General features: G+C 29.3%; 2 protein-coding genes across 2 annotated transcripts in view; both read right to left on the bottom strand.

The window, feature by feature from the left end:
* Positions 1-296: 296 nt before the first annotated feature.
* Positions 297-3,558, bottom strand: LOC145184939 (uncharacterized). Its single transcript, XM_090091952.1, has one exon. The coding sequence runs from the start codon at positions 3,295-3,297 to the stop codon at positions 526-528; it is 2,772 nt and encodes a 923-aa protein (XP_089948078.1). The 5' UTR covers positions 3,298-3,558; the 3' UTR covers positions 297-525.
* Positions 3,559-4,239: 681 nt separating this feature from the next.
* LOC145184145 (trafficking protein particle complex subunit 11-like) overlaps positions 4,240-15,006 on the bottom strand; it is a 28,068-nt gene continuing 17,301 nt past the window's right edge. Inside the window, exons 23-36 of the mRNA XM_090091951.1 lie at positions 14,711-14,892; positions 14,392-14,517; positions 13,937-13,974; positions 13,732-13,859; positions 13,492-13,551; positions 13,314-13,379; positions 12,559-12,624; positions 12,231-12,338; positions 6,433-6,484; positions 6,091-6,241; positions 5,908-5,990; positions 5,033-5,166; positions 4,633-4,803; positions 4,240-4,446 (exon numbers count right to left, since the gene is read on the bottom strand). Coding sequence (XP_089948077.1) covers positions 4,399-4,446; positions 4,633-4,803; positions 5,033-5,166; positions 5,908-5,990; positions 6,091-6,241; positions 6,433-6,484; positions 12,231-12,338; positions 12,559-12,624; positions 13,314-13,379; positions 13,492-13,551; positions 13,732-13,859; positions 13,937-13,974; positions 14,392-14,517; positions 14,711-14,892 — 1,413 coding nt within the window. The 3' untranslated portion in view covers positions 4,240-4,398. The remainder of the gene's footprint in view (positions 4,447-4,632; positions 4,804-5,032; positions 5,167-5,907; positions 5,991-6,090; positions 6,242-6,432; positions 6,485-12,230; positions 12,339-12,558; positions 12,625-13,313; positions 13,380-13,491; positions 13,552-13,731; positions 13,860-13,936; positions 13,975-14,391; positions 14,518-14,710; positions 14,893-15,006) is intronic.

The raw sequence follows: 15,006 nt of genomic DNA, 5'->3' as shown, positions 1-15,006 counted from the left end.
TTGTATATATTATAGCTTGGTATTCACATTGATATTTACAGAAGCGAAATGATAATTAATAAAGAATAAAAAAAAAAAAGCTCTGATGCTGAAACAAGTTATCTCTTATATGGTATAATGAAAAATTTATAATATAAAATAAAAAGGGTTATATATATATATATATATATATATATATATATATATATATATATATATATATATATATATATATATATATATATATATATATATATATATATATATATATATAAATATATATATATATAATTAAAAATTACAAATTTAAGGTTTTTTCTGGCGAGTTAATGTTACAAAATAGTATGATACAAGACTTTAGAAAGATTATTATGATATATTTACATATCATATCAATATTACACAATTATATATCAAATTTATAAATTAAAATTTTTTTTTTAAATATATATTCAAAACTATCTGGAACGTGGAAAAACAATAGAGAGATTAATCAAAAGTACTTTTGAAAAGATTTTTAACGGGGGTAAAATTGAAATGGACTTATTAAGGACATGTTGGATTACAAGGATAAGGACAATCAACAAAATTGTGTTTGCTACGATTGCCACGTTCGTAAAACCAATCTCCAAAGGCTTGTTGGATCGATTTACCATTGACTGAAACCCCTGTCCATGTCTCATCAAATAAGGATAACGAATGATCTATGCACGATACTAAAAAACGACCGGATTTTGGTAAATGCATGAAATACTCTGTAGAACGTATCATGGCACCGCGATATTTCATCGCATCTAGTAGTTGCCTTTCTGTGCATTCTGGGGGATCTGAACGAAGTATATTTATATATTCCTTCGCAATACTTGTTGAGCGCCGACTTTTTAAACGTTCATGTTTTGGGGGTTTTTTATGCCTTTTCGAACCAAGAGCAGTTAACTGTTCTTGAATTGATGAGTCAAACTGATCTTTATTTTCTAAAGATTGTGTAATATTGCCAAAATGTTTATTGCTTTTGGGAATTGTAGACTTAATTGAAATAAAGTGATTTTGCTTTGCAGTCTGATTAAGAAATTCTAAAAACGTACTCTTTGGAGTTTCCATTGTAGTCAAGTTGGATTTTAAAAAAAACTCTTTCAGCTTTTTTTCTTTTACGTTCTTTTTACCCCCTGAGATGCTATTGTTTGTTAAGGAAAAAGTTATATTAAGAGTGTTTTCACTTTTTCTTTCAAGGGTTTCATACCTCTCAACGAATTCTTTCAACGAACTTGAAAATCTTTCAGTATTATTTTTCTCGTCGATGAGTTGAATATTTTCTTGTTGAATATTTGATGAATGAACTTTAGAACGGTTGTATTGTTCTCTAAAATTTTTACGTTCAGATGTCCTATTTCTGGAACCAATTTTGGCATTCATAGTTTTATAAGTTAATCCTGAATGTGTCGTTTGTGGAACAAGCTTAAGGGCTGTATGTAGTTCAGTTATGTTTCGCTTATCAACTCTGCGAGAAACATCGTGTAAATGAATATTTTTATCGTCATTCTTGTTAAGTGGAAGTTTTATATCGTTTTTTTTTGAAGCTTTATCTCGGAAAAAAGGAAGCAGCTCAAATCCAGACACATCTCTCCTTTTTCTTCTACTTATTTCTGAGGATAATGATCTCTTCAGCATAGAATAGTCAAGTATTTTAACACGGTCAATTGCATCGAGTTCAGAGTCACTTTTAATCAGAACGCTTCTTTTTCTCCTAGGTTGCTGCTCTGATGCTGGGAATTTGCAGTCTATATCAAGAAAATATATCATGGCCCAAATATCATATGCAGAATTCAAAACAAAAATGGGTGTTTTTACGTATTTGACTATTTTGGCTGGAAGAAAGCATTGCCATGCATTTTCTTGGCCTAAGTCACGAACACAATCTTGATCTAGGCCGGCAGAAGAATTTTGCATTTCGTATATCCGTTTAAACATTGAACCTAAATTTCTTCCACCCATTGGAGCTGTGTCTATAAAAAAGCCAGCATCAGATAGAACTCGGACTGGAATCGTAGTTGGAAACTTTGATGCAATGTAATCTGCTTGGAAAATTGCAGTCATGCTCCCTGCAGATGACCCTGTTAGTATAACAGCCTCAGCAAACTTAAAATCTCTATTAAAAAGCAAGTCGTTAACGATAGCATTTAGTACACGTTTTCCACGCATATAAATTGTTTCTCCTGAATCTGATATTAGTGGCCTCTCTCGATTTCCAGTGAATGACGCTCCGTCACAGTATACTACCCAAACAAGATTCCAATCATAAAAGTCTGGATTAACAACAGGGTCTGGGGAGTTTATTCCTTGAATAATAGGTGGAGAAGGTGGAAGCTTTTTAGTTGAGCCAAGTGAACTGTGGCTTCTCTCAAAACATGCTTTAGCATCAAAACACCACGCACCACCATTAAAGTGAATAATCCATAAGTTTTCACTGCTTCCTGAACCGGGCCGGTGGTAATAGGCTGGCGGAGAGCCGTCTAAACATAAAGCGCCAGCTTTTACAGCGCTTGTTATTCGATACAATTTCATCGGTGGGGTCTCAGTAGTATCGATAGAATGTCTCAGTTCCCCGTTTTTATCAACAGTTTTAGCAATTTTGTCATCGATGGATTTTATGAAGCCTTCTTCAGCTTGAGATTTCATAGGATTGTTTCCTTTTGCAAGTTGATCGCCTAACATTTTCAACTCACCAAGTTCCCTCAGAGCTTGTTCAACGTTGGTGTCACTCTTCTTTCCAAGCAAACTATTTACTTGTTTAGGTGAATCAGTAGATTTATCAGAACTGTTTTCACTGTATATTTTTTGATATTCACTACTTGATGGGTTTTGGGAGTTACTAATATGATCTAGGTTTTTATCGAGTAAAAATATATCGTTTACATGTTTTAAGCTATTTTGTTCTAAGTTAATTGTAGTATCAAGTTTTGCCTTTAAAAGAACTGGCTTATCTGGATCAAAATCATAAGATTTTCCATCCTCTGAATCTGAGATGTCATAGTCATTTTCTTCATCCGTATAAAGCTTAACTTCGTTCTGTTTTTTATTTGTAAAAGACGATTGGGCTAAATCATTCTTGCTAAAGTGCGACCAGGCTAAAACGGAAACAGCTACAGTTAAAATTAATGATGCCAATACGAGCATCAATATAAATATAATTGCACCACGTGTTTTTAGCCAATCAACTACCTCTTTCCGGTATGAAGTAAAATACAAACGCTGATTTAGCCCTCCGTCAGGCTCAGCAACAAATGTTCTCTGCAATTTCGCTAAATATTTTCCATCCATTTTTATTTTCTCTCATGTTCTTCGTCTAAAACGCTCTTAACTAAACAACGTATTATTCAACTGAACAATCGCGTGCCATTTACCGTTTAAACTGTATTAACAAGTTAGCGAAAACTCCCCATTAGTGAATTTCATTAATTTATTTAGATCTTTTGGCATATTTTATAACTTAGAAACATCCAAACGGTCTAAACGATTTCAATTGATCCAGGTTAAGTTAGCGTTAGTTGAACAGCGCTGTGCCTCATGTGAGTAACAATTTAATTTACTCACGCTAATGCCAAAATAATAAAGCAACTCAGTTATTCAACTATTAACAAAAATAATCGAAAAAAACAGAAAGAGAATGGGAAAGAGGTTAAGTTAAGCCATACCTCATGTGAGTCTAGAGTTGATATCGTACTTGAGACAATATATCATGAAGGGCCATTTTTACGCATCACAACATCTGGTTGCGGAGAATTGAAATAAAATTTACTTTTCTTTCCCGTCCAGATTTAACTTATGAATCACGATTTTTGACAAAAGTAAAGCTGATTATTATTTCGCGTTTCAATACTAATGTCAAAAACGGTTATGAATCAAGCATTCATTTTGAGTTTTGTTTGCTGCTGGCATCTGTTGTGATAGCCCTGTTCAAAGGTTATTACTACGCGGTCAGCGCTTGGTTCAAAAAATGGTAGAGGATCATTCCACATAAATAGTAAAGGATATACTTAGTTTTTATATCAAAATTGAAAAAGTTTCGTCTTAAAACATTCGGAAACAATTTACACTTTTAAAAATTTTAAATAAAACTTTTCTAAATTCTTTCACAAGGCGAAGACTTTTTTTTTAATTTTAAAAACCTTTAAACGGAGTCATCGAGTCAACTGCACTAGCTCGACGAGTCATGTTAACTACACCACCTCAACAAGTGGTTACAAAGCAAAACAACCGTCATCAGTTGATATCTATTATTAAGTTAATTTATCTACAAATCGAGCTACAAATTTTTACAACATGAAAAAAATTTTCAAGACATAAAAGTAATCTTCATTCAAACACGATTAACTTGTAAATGTCACAAGGATAAGCCAATTTCATTTAGAATTCGTCGAACTAAACCACGTGAATTTCGTTCGAAAGAGAATTAGCAGTTTGAAGAGGCTAAATGAAACAAAAGCAAACTTTCGTGTGTGAGGTGTTCTGTCACTTTAAAGTAAATGTAAAGAAATTAGAGACAGCAGCAGCATTTTTGAAATAATTTTAATTTTTTGCTTGGATTAAGATTATCTTTTAACCCCAGCAAAAATTTAAAATTGTTTCAAAAATATCATGAAAATATGACAATACCTTAACAAAAATGTATTTCGGGAGATTACTTTGCGTAAAACTATCTGGGCTAAAATTACGATGCTGAGGTAGATTAATATGCAGCTTTGGAAGAAGAAGCTCTCCGGAATATAACGGGAATAAATTAAATGTTAACTTATGCTCGTCTTGAGGGAGAATGCGAAGTTGAATCTAAAAAAAGTTTTAAAAAACTATTTGAATAGGAATTTTGTAATATAATATACTTTACCCTATTCTTTGATACAACTTGATTGGGCAATAAAAGATTCATTTAAAATAATTGTAACCGTCAACTAAAAATTACATACGTTTCATAAAACATTCCTCAAGTATTAATTTGCATTAAAAATACAGGTCCGTTAACAAAATTTTATTACGAATTTATGGTGCTGCTTAATACCTGACTGTTTCCGGCCAACATGAATACTTCGCTCTGTTCTATATGAGCTTCGACTTCTTGCACAAAGTTTGTACAGTTAATAATGATAAAGTCAACAAGTAATGGTTCCTGTACACAACCAAATGATGGAATGTCTAAAAACAAAAGCAAATGGCAGCCAAAATAAAAGGATAAAAAAATAAAAAAGAACGTTATGCGACGAGTAAGGAAGTTGTTTTTAAGCAACAACTATTTTTAAAAAAGTTATGAAAGAGTCTTAACATCAAAATTTGATAGAGACTTTTCATCCTTTCGTCTTACTTGATTTCATCAGTTGAATCTTCAGATCAAGAATTATTCTCATTTAAGTGTAATTTGTATTAATGTCTGCAGATCATCCTTTCACCGGCATTAAAACACTTTCATTTTTTTTAATGAACCAAAAAACTGTAGGAAATATTTCTCTTGTTTACCAATCATTTGGTTTATTTTAAAACCAGATGATAACAGTTTAGACAAATGATAATTATCTAGAACATATATGAAACTAAGTGAAATAAATATTTAGTTCTTTACACATCCAAAAGATGTGACTTTATTTAAGTTCACAGAACTCATGACTTTCGTTGACTTCTATCTTTTTTGTAAAAAGAAAAGTTTTTTAAAAATTTGTAACTTTTCTTAAATTAGCTTTTTTTAAGCTTTTTTTTTTTAGCGTTTGAAAAAGTTTTTTGAAAAAAAACTTTTTCAAACGCTAAAAAAAAAAAAAGCTCCAAAAAAATTCTGCAAGATTCTGCAAGAAGACTGGTACCCAGAAATTCTGCAAGAATACTAGTAACCAGAAATTTACATCTATCCCATTAACAATTAAACATTTTAAAATTCATTTCACTTACTGATTTTTAATCTAAATAACGATGAATCAATTTTGCAGATTGGAAGATCGGATAGAGTTTCTACTGTAGCACCTCCAGAACTTCTGTAATAAAAGATTTTTTTAAAAAGTATTGTCAAGTTTACTTCAATGTCAAGGTAAAGAAAAATGGTTTGATTTTAAAACATTTGTATGAAAAACGCACCTTTTCCATTTTATCAAGTAATATCCAATTTGTGAACTCCTTATTGGTTCTGCAGTTGGCAGCAATTCAGAAAAATTATTTTCAGGATTTTTTTGAGTTGTTGCTATTAAGCATTGACATTCTCCAGCATTCTCTGAATTTTTTAAATTCACTAAAATTCATCAAAAGAAAATGTACTCATTAAATATTGGAATATCATTATAATTTTTTATCACATCATTACATATATCACCCACTAACCTTCTTTACAACAACATGGAATAAAAATATTTTAACAACAACAATATTTTAAAAAGTGCACAGTAAATAATTCTGTTTTTTTTTTTTTTTCTTCAAACTTACAATTTTTTACTTGTGATATAAAACATTCATCTGCCAAGCAGTAATCTTTTGTCTAAATGATTATATATGTATATACATATACATATATATATGTGCATATATGCATATATATATGTGCATATATATATATATGCACATATATATATATGCATCTATATATATATATATATATATATATATATATATATATATATATATATATATATACAGTAGCGTGCAATAGTTTAAAAACACCTACTTTTTTCAGTTTTTAACGCATAACTCTTCACAAACTTTCTCAAATAACCTGAAATTTTTACCGAATGTGCTCTATATTATAACTTATAACAATTCAAAATCCATTTCACAAAGTTTTTAAAACTCACCGGTCAATTAACTTTTATTATTTTTTGAAAAGGCTTCCATGCAAAAGCTTAGAAATAGCTGAGTTTGGATTATTATTTATTTCTATAAAGCTGAATTATTTACTAAAAGTTTCAAAATTTACAATTTTTTAATAAAATAGTTTCAATAAAAAAGTTAGTATTTGGTGGCATATCCATTTGCCTTTAAAACAGCATCACAGCAACAAGTTATCGAATCAACTAAATTAATGAGAACATCCTGATGAATATTATACCAACATTCTTTAATCAAACCAAATAAATTGTCTTTGTTGGTTGGTTTTCTACCAAATAATTGCCTGTCAATGTACTCCCAAAGATGCTCAATGGGATTGATATCTGGGCTCTGTGAAGGCCATTCAAGAACGTTGACTTTTTTTATTGAAAATATTCCTTACAGATCTGGCACAATGCTTTGGGTCATTACCTTGTTGAAAGATCCAATTGTGATTCATTTTGTCCTTTGCATGGGGCAGATAATATTCTTCATTATGTCTAAATAAACTCTCTGGTCCATAATACCTTCTATGCAATGAATGGGACCCAGGTTGTCACGACTAAAACACCCCCAAACCATAACATTTCCTCTTTCCATGTTTAACAGTAGGTAACTGATATTTTGGATTGAATTTGTCTCCTATTGGACATCTGACATATTTAATTATGTCACTACTGAATAGCATAAACTTTGATTCATTGGAGAAAAGGACTTTTGACCAACCATTAACTGTCCAACTGAGATGATCTCTCGCAAATTTTATTCTGGTTCTTAAATTTCTTGCAGATATAAGAGGTTTCTTAACTGGATGGCCACCATACAGATTATTTTGTCGTAATCGACGTTTAGTTGTATCAACGCTACAATTTGTGCCACGAAACTGATGCATAATTGAATTAAGTTCAACAGCAGTCATGCAAGGATTATTCTTGCAAATCCTTACTAATAATCTATCAGCCTTTTCAGTTGTAACTTTAGGTCTTTCAGAGCAAGGCTTGCTTTCAGTACTTTTGTGCTGACGAAACCTTTTCATAATAAGACATTTTCCTGGTTTAGAAACATTGTAAAGTTCAGAAATCCTTTTGTAAGTCATTTTTTTCCCCACAGCTTTTATAATTAATTTCTTTATTTCATCTGAAACTTCCTTAGCCTTTCCCATGCTTTTAAAATATCACTACGTAATTGAATTATAAAACTTCACAAATAATTCCTCAATTAGTTATACTTAATTGCTTTTGAAATATCTCAAGTTAATTCAAATAATAAATTTCAGAAAAAATTTGACCTTTTTTAATGCTTTTGTTTACAAAAACCTGATATAATTGCGGGTTATTATACTGTTTCTAAACTTTTGCACAGAAGCCTTTTCAATAAAAATAAATTGACCTGTGAGTTTTAAAAATTTTGTGAAATGGATTTTGAATTGTTATAATATAAGGCACATTCGGTAAAAATTTCAGGTTATTTGAGAAAGTTTGTGAAGAGTTATGCGTTAAAAACTGAAAAAAAGTAGGTGTTTCTAAAATTTTGCACGCTACTGTATATATATATATATATATATATATATATATATATATATATATATATACACACTCACACACACACACACACACACACACACACACACACACACACACACACACACAGTGTCAACAAAGTATCTTTACAATTTGAAAAATTTATTACAAAAGCAGTTTATGAGATACTTAAACAAGATTAATTTTATTTAAATGAGTGTTTATTAAAGTTTTTTAACTCTACTTAATGGACCTCTAAATGGGCAGGAGATAACCATTAATTGCACATAGGACGTCAAGTTGGAGTTCTATTTTTTTTTTTTTGAATATTTGGTGAGAAAGTCAAGGTAAATTAATATTCGATCAAACAGGATTCCACACCACATTCACTTTTGGACTATCCCAGTGAAGCTCCCTAGCCTCATGGGGGTGTTCTGACCCCCCAGATTCTTACATTGTGTCTACTTACTTTCCCTGAAACATGAAAAGTTTCCTCATCACTAACAGAATCGCTTCTGGAATCCTTCACCCATAGAAATGCATTCCAGCATTTCTTCAACAACTCTCTTTGTTTAGGCCTATCATTTGACTCAAGAGCCAGTAACAGTTGCACTTTGTAAGCATACAACTGTAAGTTCTTGTGGAGGACCTTGTGCACTATAGTTGCAACTCTCTGGCAGCAGTAGGGATGGACTTTCTAGGAGAATGAGTAAAGGTATGTAAAACACAATTAATGTTTTCCTCAGATGTTCTTGGTCGCCCACTCCTTTCTTTATCCAATATTTTCCCTGTCTTCATGAATTTCTTGTGCCATGCATGAATGGTTTGACAGGACTGTGAATCTCTAAATACTTAGATCTGTAATTTTGTTGAGTCTGAACATCTGATTTTGTTTTAATAAACCACAATACATATTGTGCTTTTTCTTGAAAAGTAGCCATTTTAGAGTATCTGAAACATTAAGGTTTTACGTGAAAAAGTTTTATATAAAAAAACTTTCATAAACACTTATTAAAATAAAACCAATCTTATTGAGATATCTCATAAACAGCTTTTGTAATAAATTTTTAAAATTGTAAAGAGACTTTGTTGATACATACATACATACATACATACATACATACATACATACATACATACATACATACATACATACATACATACATACATACATACATACATACATAAATACATACATACATAAATACATACATACATACATACATTAAGGAGCAATCAAGTGATCAAATATACATCAAGGAACGTTTTAAAAATGATTTTTCTTTCAAATTTTCTGACAATTTCTGGGACATTTTTGTTATACTAAGAACAACTTAAATATCGACAAGTTCTTTTGCTTTTAGTCTAATAGATTTTCTTGTAACTAAGTAGTTTTTTTTTTCTACTACGAAGCTGGTTTTCTAAGTTCTCTAATCCAACTCTTAATTTTTCTTCAAAAAACGATTTTCAACAATAAGTTCATTTTGATTTTAATATTAATTTAAGTTTCTGTTGTTTCAAATATTGAGAAGCTTTTTATCAACTTAAATTTCCTTCCAACTTATAATTATATTCCAATTTAATTTTGAGTTTAACCTCTTAATGTGCACATTCAAGTTACCAGAATGGGCTTAACTTGCAGAAATGGGCACATTTCAATGGGCACAGATTTGAGTTAATTTTAGCATTAATACTTTTGGTATTACAATTATAAATGAAATAAATTAATTAAATTACAATAATAATCACAACCAAATAAACTGCATTAACAAAAAAGTTATATAAATACTGTACAAAAATTTGTTTTTAAAATAAGTGATTGCTTTAAGGTTTAAACGCATCAAAAAGTTTTTTCTCAAAAAAAAGTACGTTGTAATAGGAAAATATTCCCAAATTGTACTTTTATATTTTTCTCTTGAAATTATTGAAAATATGTTTAAATTATGAGTCATTTATAATCTAATACACTTTTTCATTAATTGTGATTTTTAAATAATAATAGTTTTCTCCTTAGAATTTTTAACCCTAAAAAAGGTGAATTTCCAAGAATAACGCAAAGAAATCAGCAATATATCTAAGTTCTTTTGAAGATGGCAAAAGGATCCAATATGTTTTACAATACAAATATCATTGTATTTAAAGTAAATTAACTTATGTATGAATTCCTAAAAATTTAAAAAAAAAAAATTAAATTAATAACAATGAAAGTTTAAAAAACATAATAAAAAGAAAAAAAGAAAAGAAAAAAATCTCAAACAACAAGTCTGAGCAACAATGAAATTAAAAAAGAAACCCAGCTTGAAAATGAGAAGAGAAAAAAAAAGAAGATCAAGAATGCAATTAAAGAAGTAATTACATAATGTTTGGAGTATTCATTAATCAAACACATTACTTGATAGGCAAAAACTCTTTACAGATACATAAAATTTACAAGTAAAATAACAAAGTTTCTTCCATCATGCATCAACTATTTCAATATATTTATTGAAAACAATTTTTAATCCAATTTTAATAGAAAAATATCAAGATTATATCAGAGTATACTTTAGATTAAAGAAATTAATTAGGGGTAATCAAGGAGAAAAACTGAGCAAGAAAGAGACTAAAGAAAGACTAAAATTAACAGGCGCTACAAACCATCAAACAAATGGTCCATTTAGGGTCACTTCACCAGTGCCCTTCTGCGCCAAAGAAACTACAAATTTTCAAACCAAGAAAGGAATCATTTGCAAGAAGTAATTTGACAAATTTCTAAAAGAAAGAAAAGAAGAAAAAAACAGCAAAAAATGATGGCACTACATGACCATTTCCATAAATGCATTGAGTTGATACTGAAAGAAAAGGAAATTAGCAACTTGATTATAAACATGAAGAAAATGCTTTGTAACAATTCATATATTTGATTAAATGCAGTAGTTGCTCAAAGGTTCATGTCAAAATAGATAGGCAGTTATCTATAAACATATTTTATCATCCCAAATAAATCTGCACATTCACTCAGTAACAGAGAGAACATCCACCAAACAGACTGTATTTGTCACCTTTGATTATCCTTTATGTTAAGAAATCTCAGACAAAAAACATACAGAGTTTAAAAAGATCAAATTGAAAAAAACATCTCAATTTTGACTTGGGTTCATGAAAAGTGTGAACTTTATATTGAATTCAAATAATACACAATGAGCCAGCTATGGAAAAAAGGAAAGAAAATTGTGCTTGATCTAAAATCTGTAATTATCTTTGTTAAAAGATGGAATCTATTTAAAGAAAGTTTAGGACGAATACTCATTTTGAACTTTTGTTGCTATAACATCTTGGCAAACTAATCCAGTAAGTTTCCTTTCCCAGAACATTCCTATTTAGACTACAAATTATTTTAAGTTAACTTAAATAAACTTTGATGAGTGTAACATTCCATATAAAATTCCATAAGAGAAAAAAAGCTCTGCAGTTCCACCAAAAAGAACACATAGTAGTAGATGATTATTCAGCAGAATATCCTTTATAACATCCTCCTTTTTGTGCTAAGACAGAAATTCCCATCAGTTTTTTTTATCACTTCACTTCTCATTAGCGCTAAGCACAGGAGGATGTTCTAAAGTCAATCAAGCCTCAATATGCTACCCATTGGAATCCTTTCTGAAAAAGCAAAAAAAAAACATAAAAATTTCATTGGCTTTTTCCAAAACATGGCAATCTTAACCCACTGTTTAAAGTTATGAATATATATGTATAAAATTGTGAATACTTTGTAGAAAAGTATTTATCAAGTAAAATTTGATACAAGTACTGTTTAATGCAGTGTAATAGAAAAATATCTAAAAAAAATGGCTCTTATAAAATTACATTAAATGCCTATGTAATACATTCAACAATACATTCCACCCATACTGTTCTTACCAATATAAATTTAGTATCCAATATATGAATTGGCCATGGTGATGTGCAGTTAATGTATATCATGATAAGGAAAGGATTGTTCTCAATCACTTTTTGTGCTGGCTGAAACTGAAGTAAAAAAAAAGATAAAAATATAACTAAAATAATTTTAAAAAATTATTAGATGATGGTAAAAGTAATAAAAACATTAACAATAATGGTAATTTGTAATTAAGTCCATATATTGAAGCAAATCATCTTTTTCTCTGAATCTTAATCCAATGCAGATTTTATTTACCCAACCAAAGTTTTATTTGCTTTTCTCAATGTAAAAAGAACTAACAAATACCTGCATATTGGCAATAGTAGCAGTTATGGAGAAAGGTAATTGGGTATCTATGACTATGGTCTCTTCCTATAAGAGAGTATAAAAGGGCACTGAAAACCTGAAAGTAAACTTGAAACTTTTGTTTAGATCATTTTATTATACAAAATAATTTAATGATGAAGAAAAAAAAAAACATTGGTTGAATGAATGTTATGTTTTTTAAGATTTTCAAAAAAAAAACAAAAAACATGGATCCTTGATTACCTTGATTTAACTTTTAAAAACACCTTAACCTAATTTAGAATATTATATTTGGTTTAGGAATCAAAGATTTTATTATCTAACTTGTAAAAATTGTTGTGATGCTACAGACTTAAAAATTGCTGTAATGTTACATGTGATTCAATCTATAAAGCCTCTAGCCTCTCTATTCTTATGACATCTTTTTATGTAATGCTTTTAAGGTAATTGTCAATTACTTTATTTTTGGCACTTACAGTGATAGTTCCAAAAAAAATATTTTATCATTTGTTTGTATATACACTTTATATCTAAAATAATATCAATGTTTTTCTCTCCACTTCTGAAATTCATAATTTCAGAACATAAAAAAAATATTTTGCTTGCTTACTCATGTGAACATTCAACTGATAATTACACCTGCTCTTTAGGGATTAATCAAAATAACAAAAGATCAAATTTACAAAAAAGGATTTCAAACATTAACTTTTTGGCTGTTAACTGTTAACAACAAAAGCACATAAACATATACAAACCTTTGAACAAACACAATCAACTTCTACTTGTTTGTTACCCACAAGAACAGTCAGATTATAAATAGTCTACAGAACAAATTTTTTATAAAAGAATTTCAAGATAAAAGAAAAGCTTCTACTTTAAAGCTTACACTAAGTTGTAAACAAAATTACATAAAAATAATACTATTAACATTACTTTAAAAGAAATAATTTTTTTTCCCATTTCAGTTGTCTTTGCAAACACAACATTTTTCACCTAAAAGTTATCAAATAAATTAGCTAAAATCATGTGTTTAGAAAAATAAAATCATGTGTTTTAAAAAATAAAGCTAAAATCATGTGTTTAGAAAATGTAGTCTTGATAAATTTCGCTTAAATTATTTAAAACTATAAAAAAAAATTCCCAACATAAAAAAACAATCATAATTTCCCTTACCATTTCAGCAGGCTGTATTGACGAGAGATCAAACTCAATTTGTTTTAAGCCAGTTTGAGCATTAGAGCCACCATCAGCTTCATCCAGAAACAAAGCTGATGTAATTGTGGAATCAGTTTTACTAATAACTAAAAATTAAATTTTTAAGCTTTAAATATATTCCTGAATTTTTTTTTTTTTTCTTTTTAAAAACTTTTTAACTCACTAGTATCTTGTTCATCTGTGATCAGCTTCACCACGAGACTGCAAAAAAATATTTGTCATGAGACTGCAAAAAAATATTTGTCATGAGACTGCAAAAAAATATTTGTCATGAGACTGCAAAAAAATATTTGTCATGAGACTGCAAAAAAATATTTGTCATGAGACTGCAAAAAAATATTTGTCATGAGACTGCAAAAAAATATTTGTCATGAGACTGCAAAAAAATATTTGTCATGAGACTGCAAAAAAATATTTGTCATGAGACTGCAAAAAAATATTTGTCATGAGACTGCAAAAAAATATTTGTCATGAGACTGCAAAAAAATATTTGTCATAAGACTGCAAAAAAATATTTGTCATGAGACTGCAAAATTCATTATGCAATTTAAAATATTTGTCTATTGCACAACAAAGTATTAAACCAATTAAGTTTTAAAAACTGAAAGAATTTCTTACCGTGTATTATAGATAGGAGTTGTTTCTAAGTTCTTAATGTTAATTTCAAACCGGTAGTATTCATCAACTAACAATGGTTGATTATGGCTAATAAAGAAATCTACTTTTGCTTCCCGTGGCAAAATGCTAAAAGAAAAAGTAAAAATTTAAAACTATATGGTAAAACAACTTTAATAACAAATTTTTTTTTTTACTTTTAAATTTTAACATATACAAACTTTTTTTAATTTATTTTTCATTTAAAGGTAAGATTTTTATCCTGAGTTGATAAATCAAAAATTTTATTTTAACTTTTTTTTTCATAAACAATAAACATTACTTAGTAAATGGTGAAATGGTCACTGATTCCCACAGAATATTACCATCTTTCCCATACTTAACAGGTAGACGTTCCCCACCATAGTTATAAGAGTCATAATGTGGGGCAATATTGGCATCCAAACCAGCTCCATTCCAACGGAGAACAAATTTAGCCCCCAGTGACAGATATATTTGTTTTATCTAAAAAAACAGATAATAACAGATACAAAGTAGCTTGCACAACATAAATCGATCATAAAATATTTTCTTGTAGATGAAAACAACAGAACTCAATGAGATAGGGTAAAAGGTTTA

This window comes from Hydra viridissima, unplaced genomic scaffold (assembly GCF_058129835.1).
Source record: "Hydra viridissima isolate aposymbiotic clone 2 unplaced genomic scaffold, HvirCarnegie_v1 scaffold_7, whole genome shotgun sequence".
In the NCBI taxonomy this organism is placed as follows: Eukaryota; Metazoa; Cnidaria; class Hydrozoa; order Anthoathecata; family Hydridae; genus Hydra; species Hydra viridissima.
This window is presented reverse-complemented; position numbering and strand designations above follow the sequence as displayed.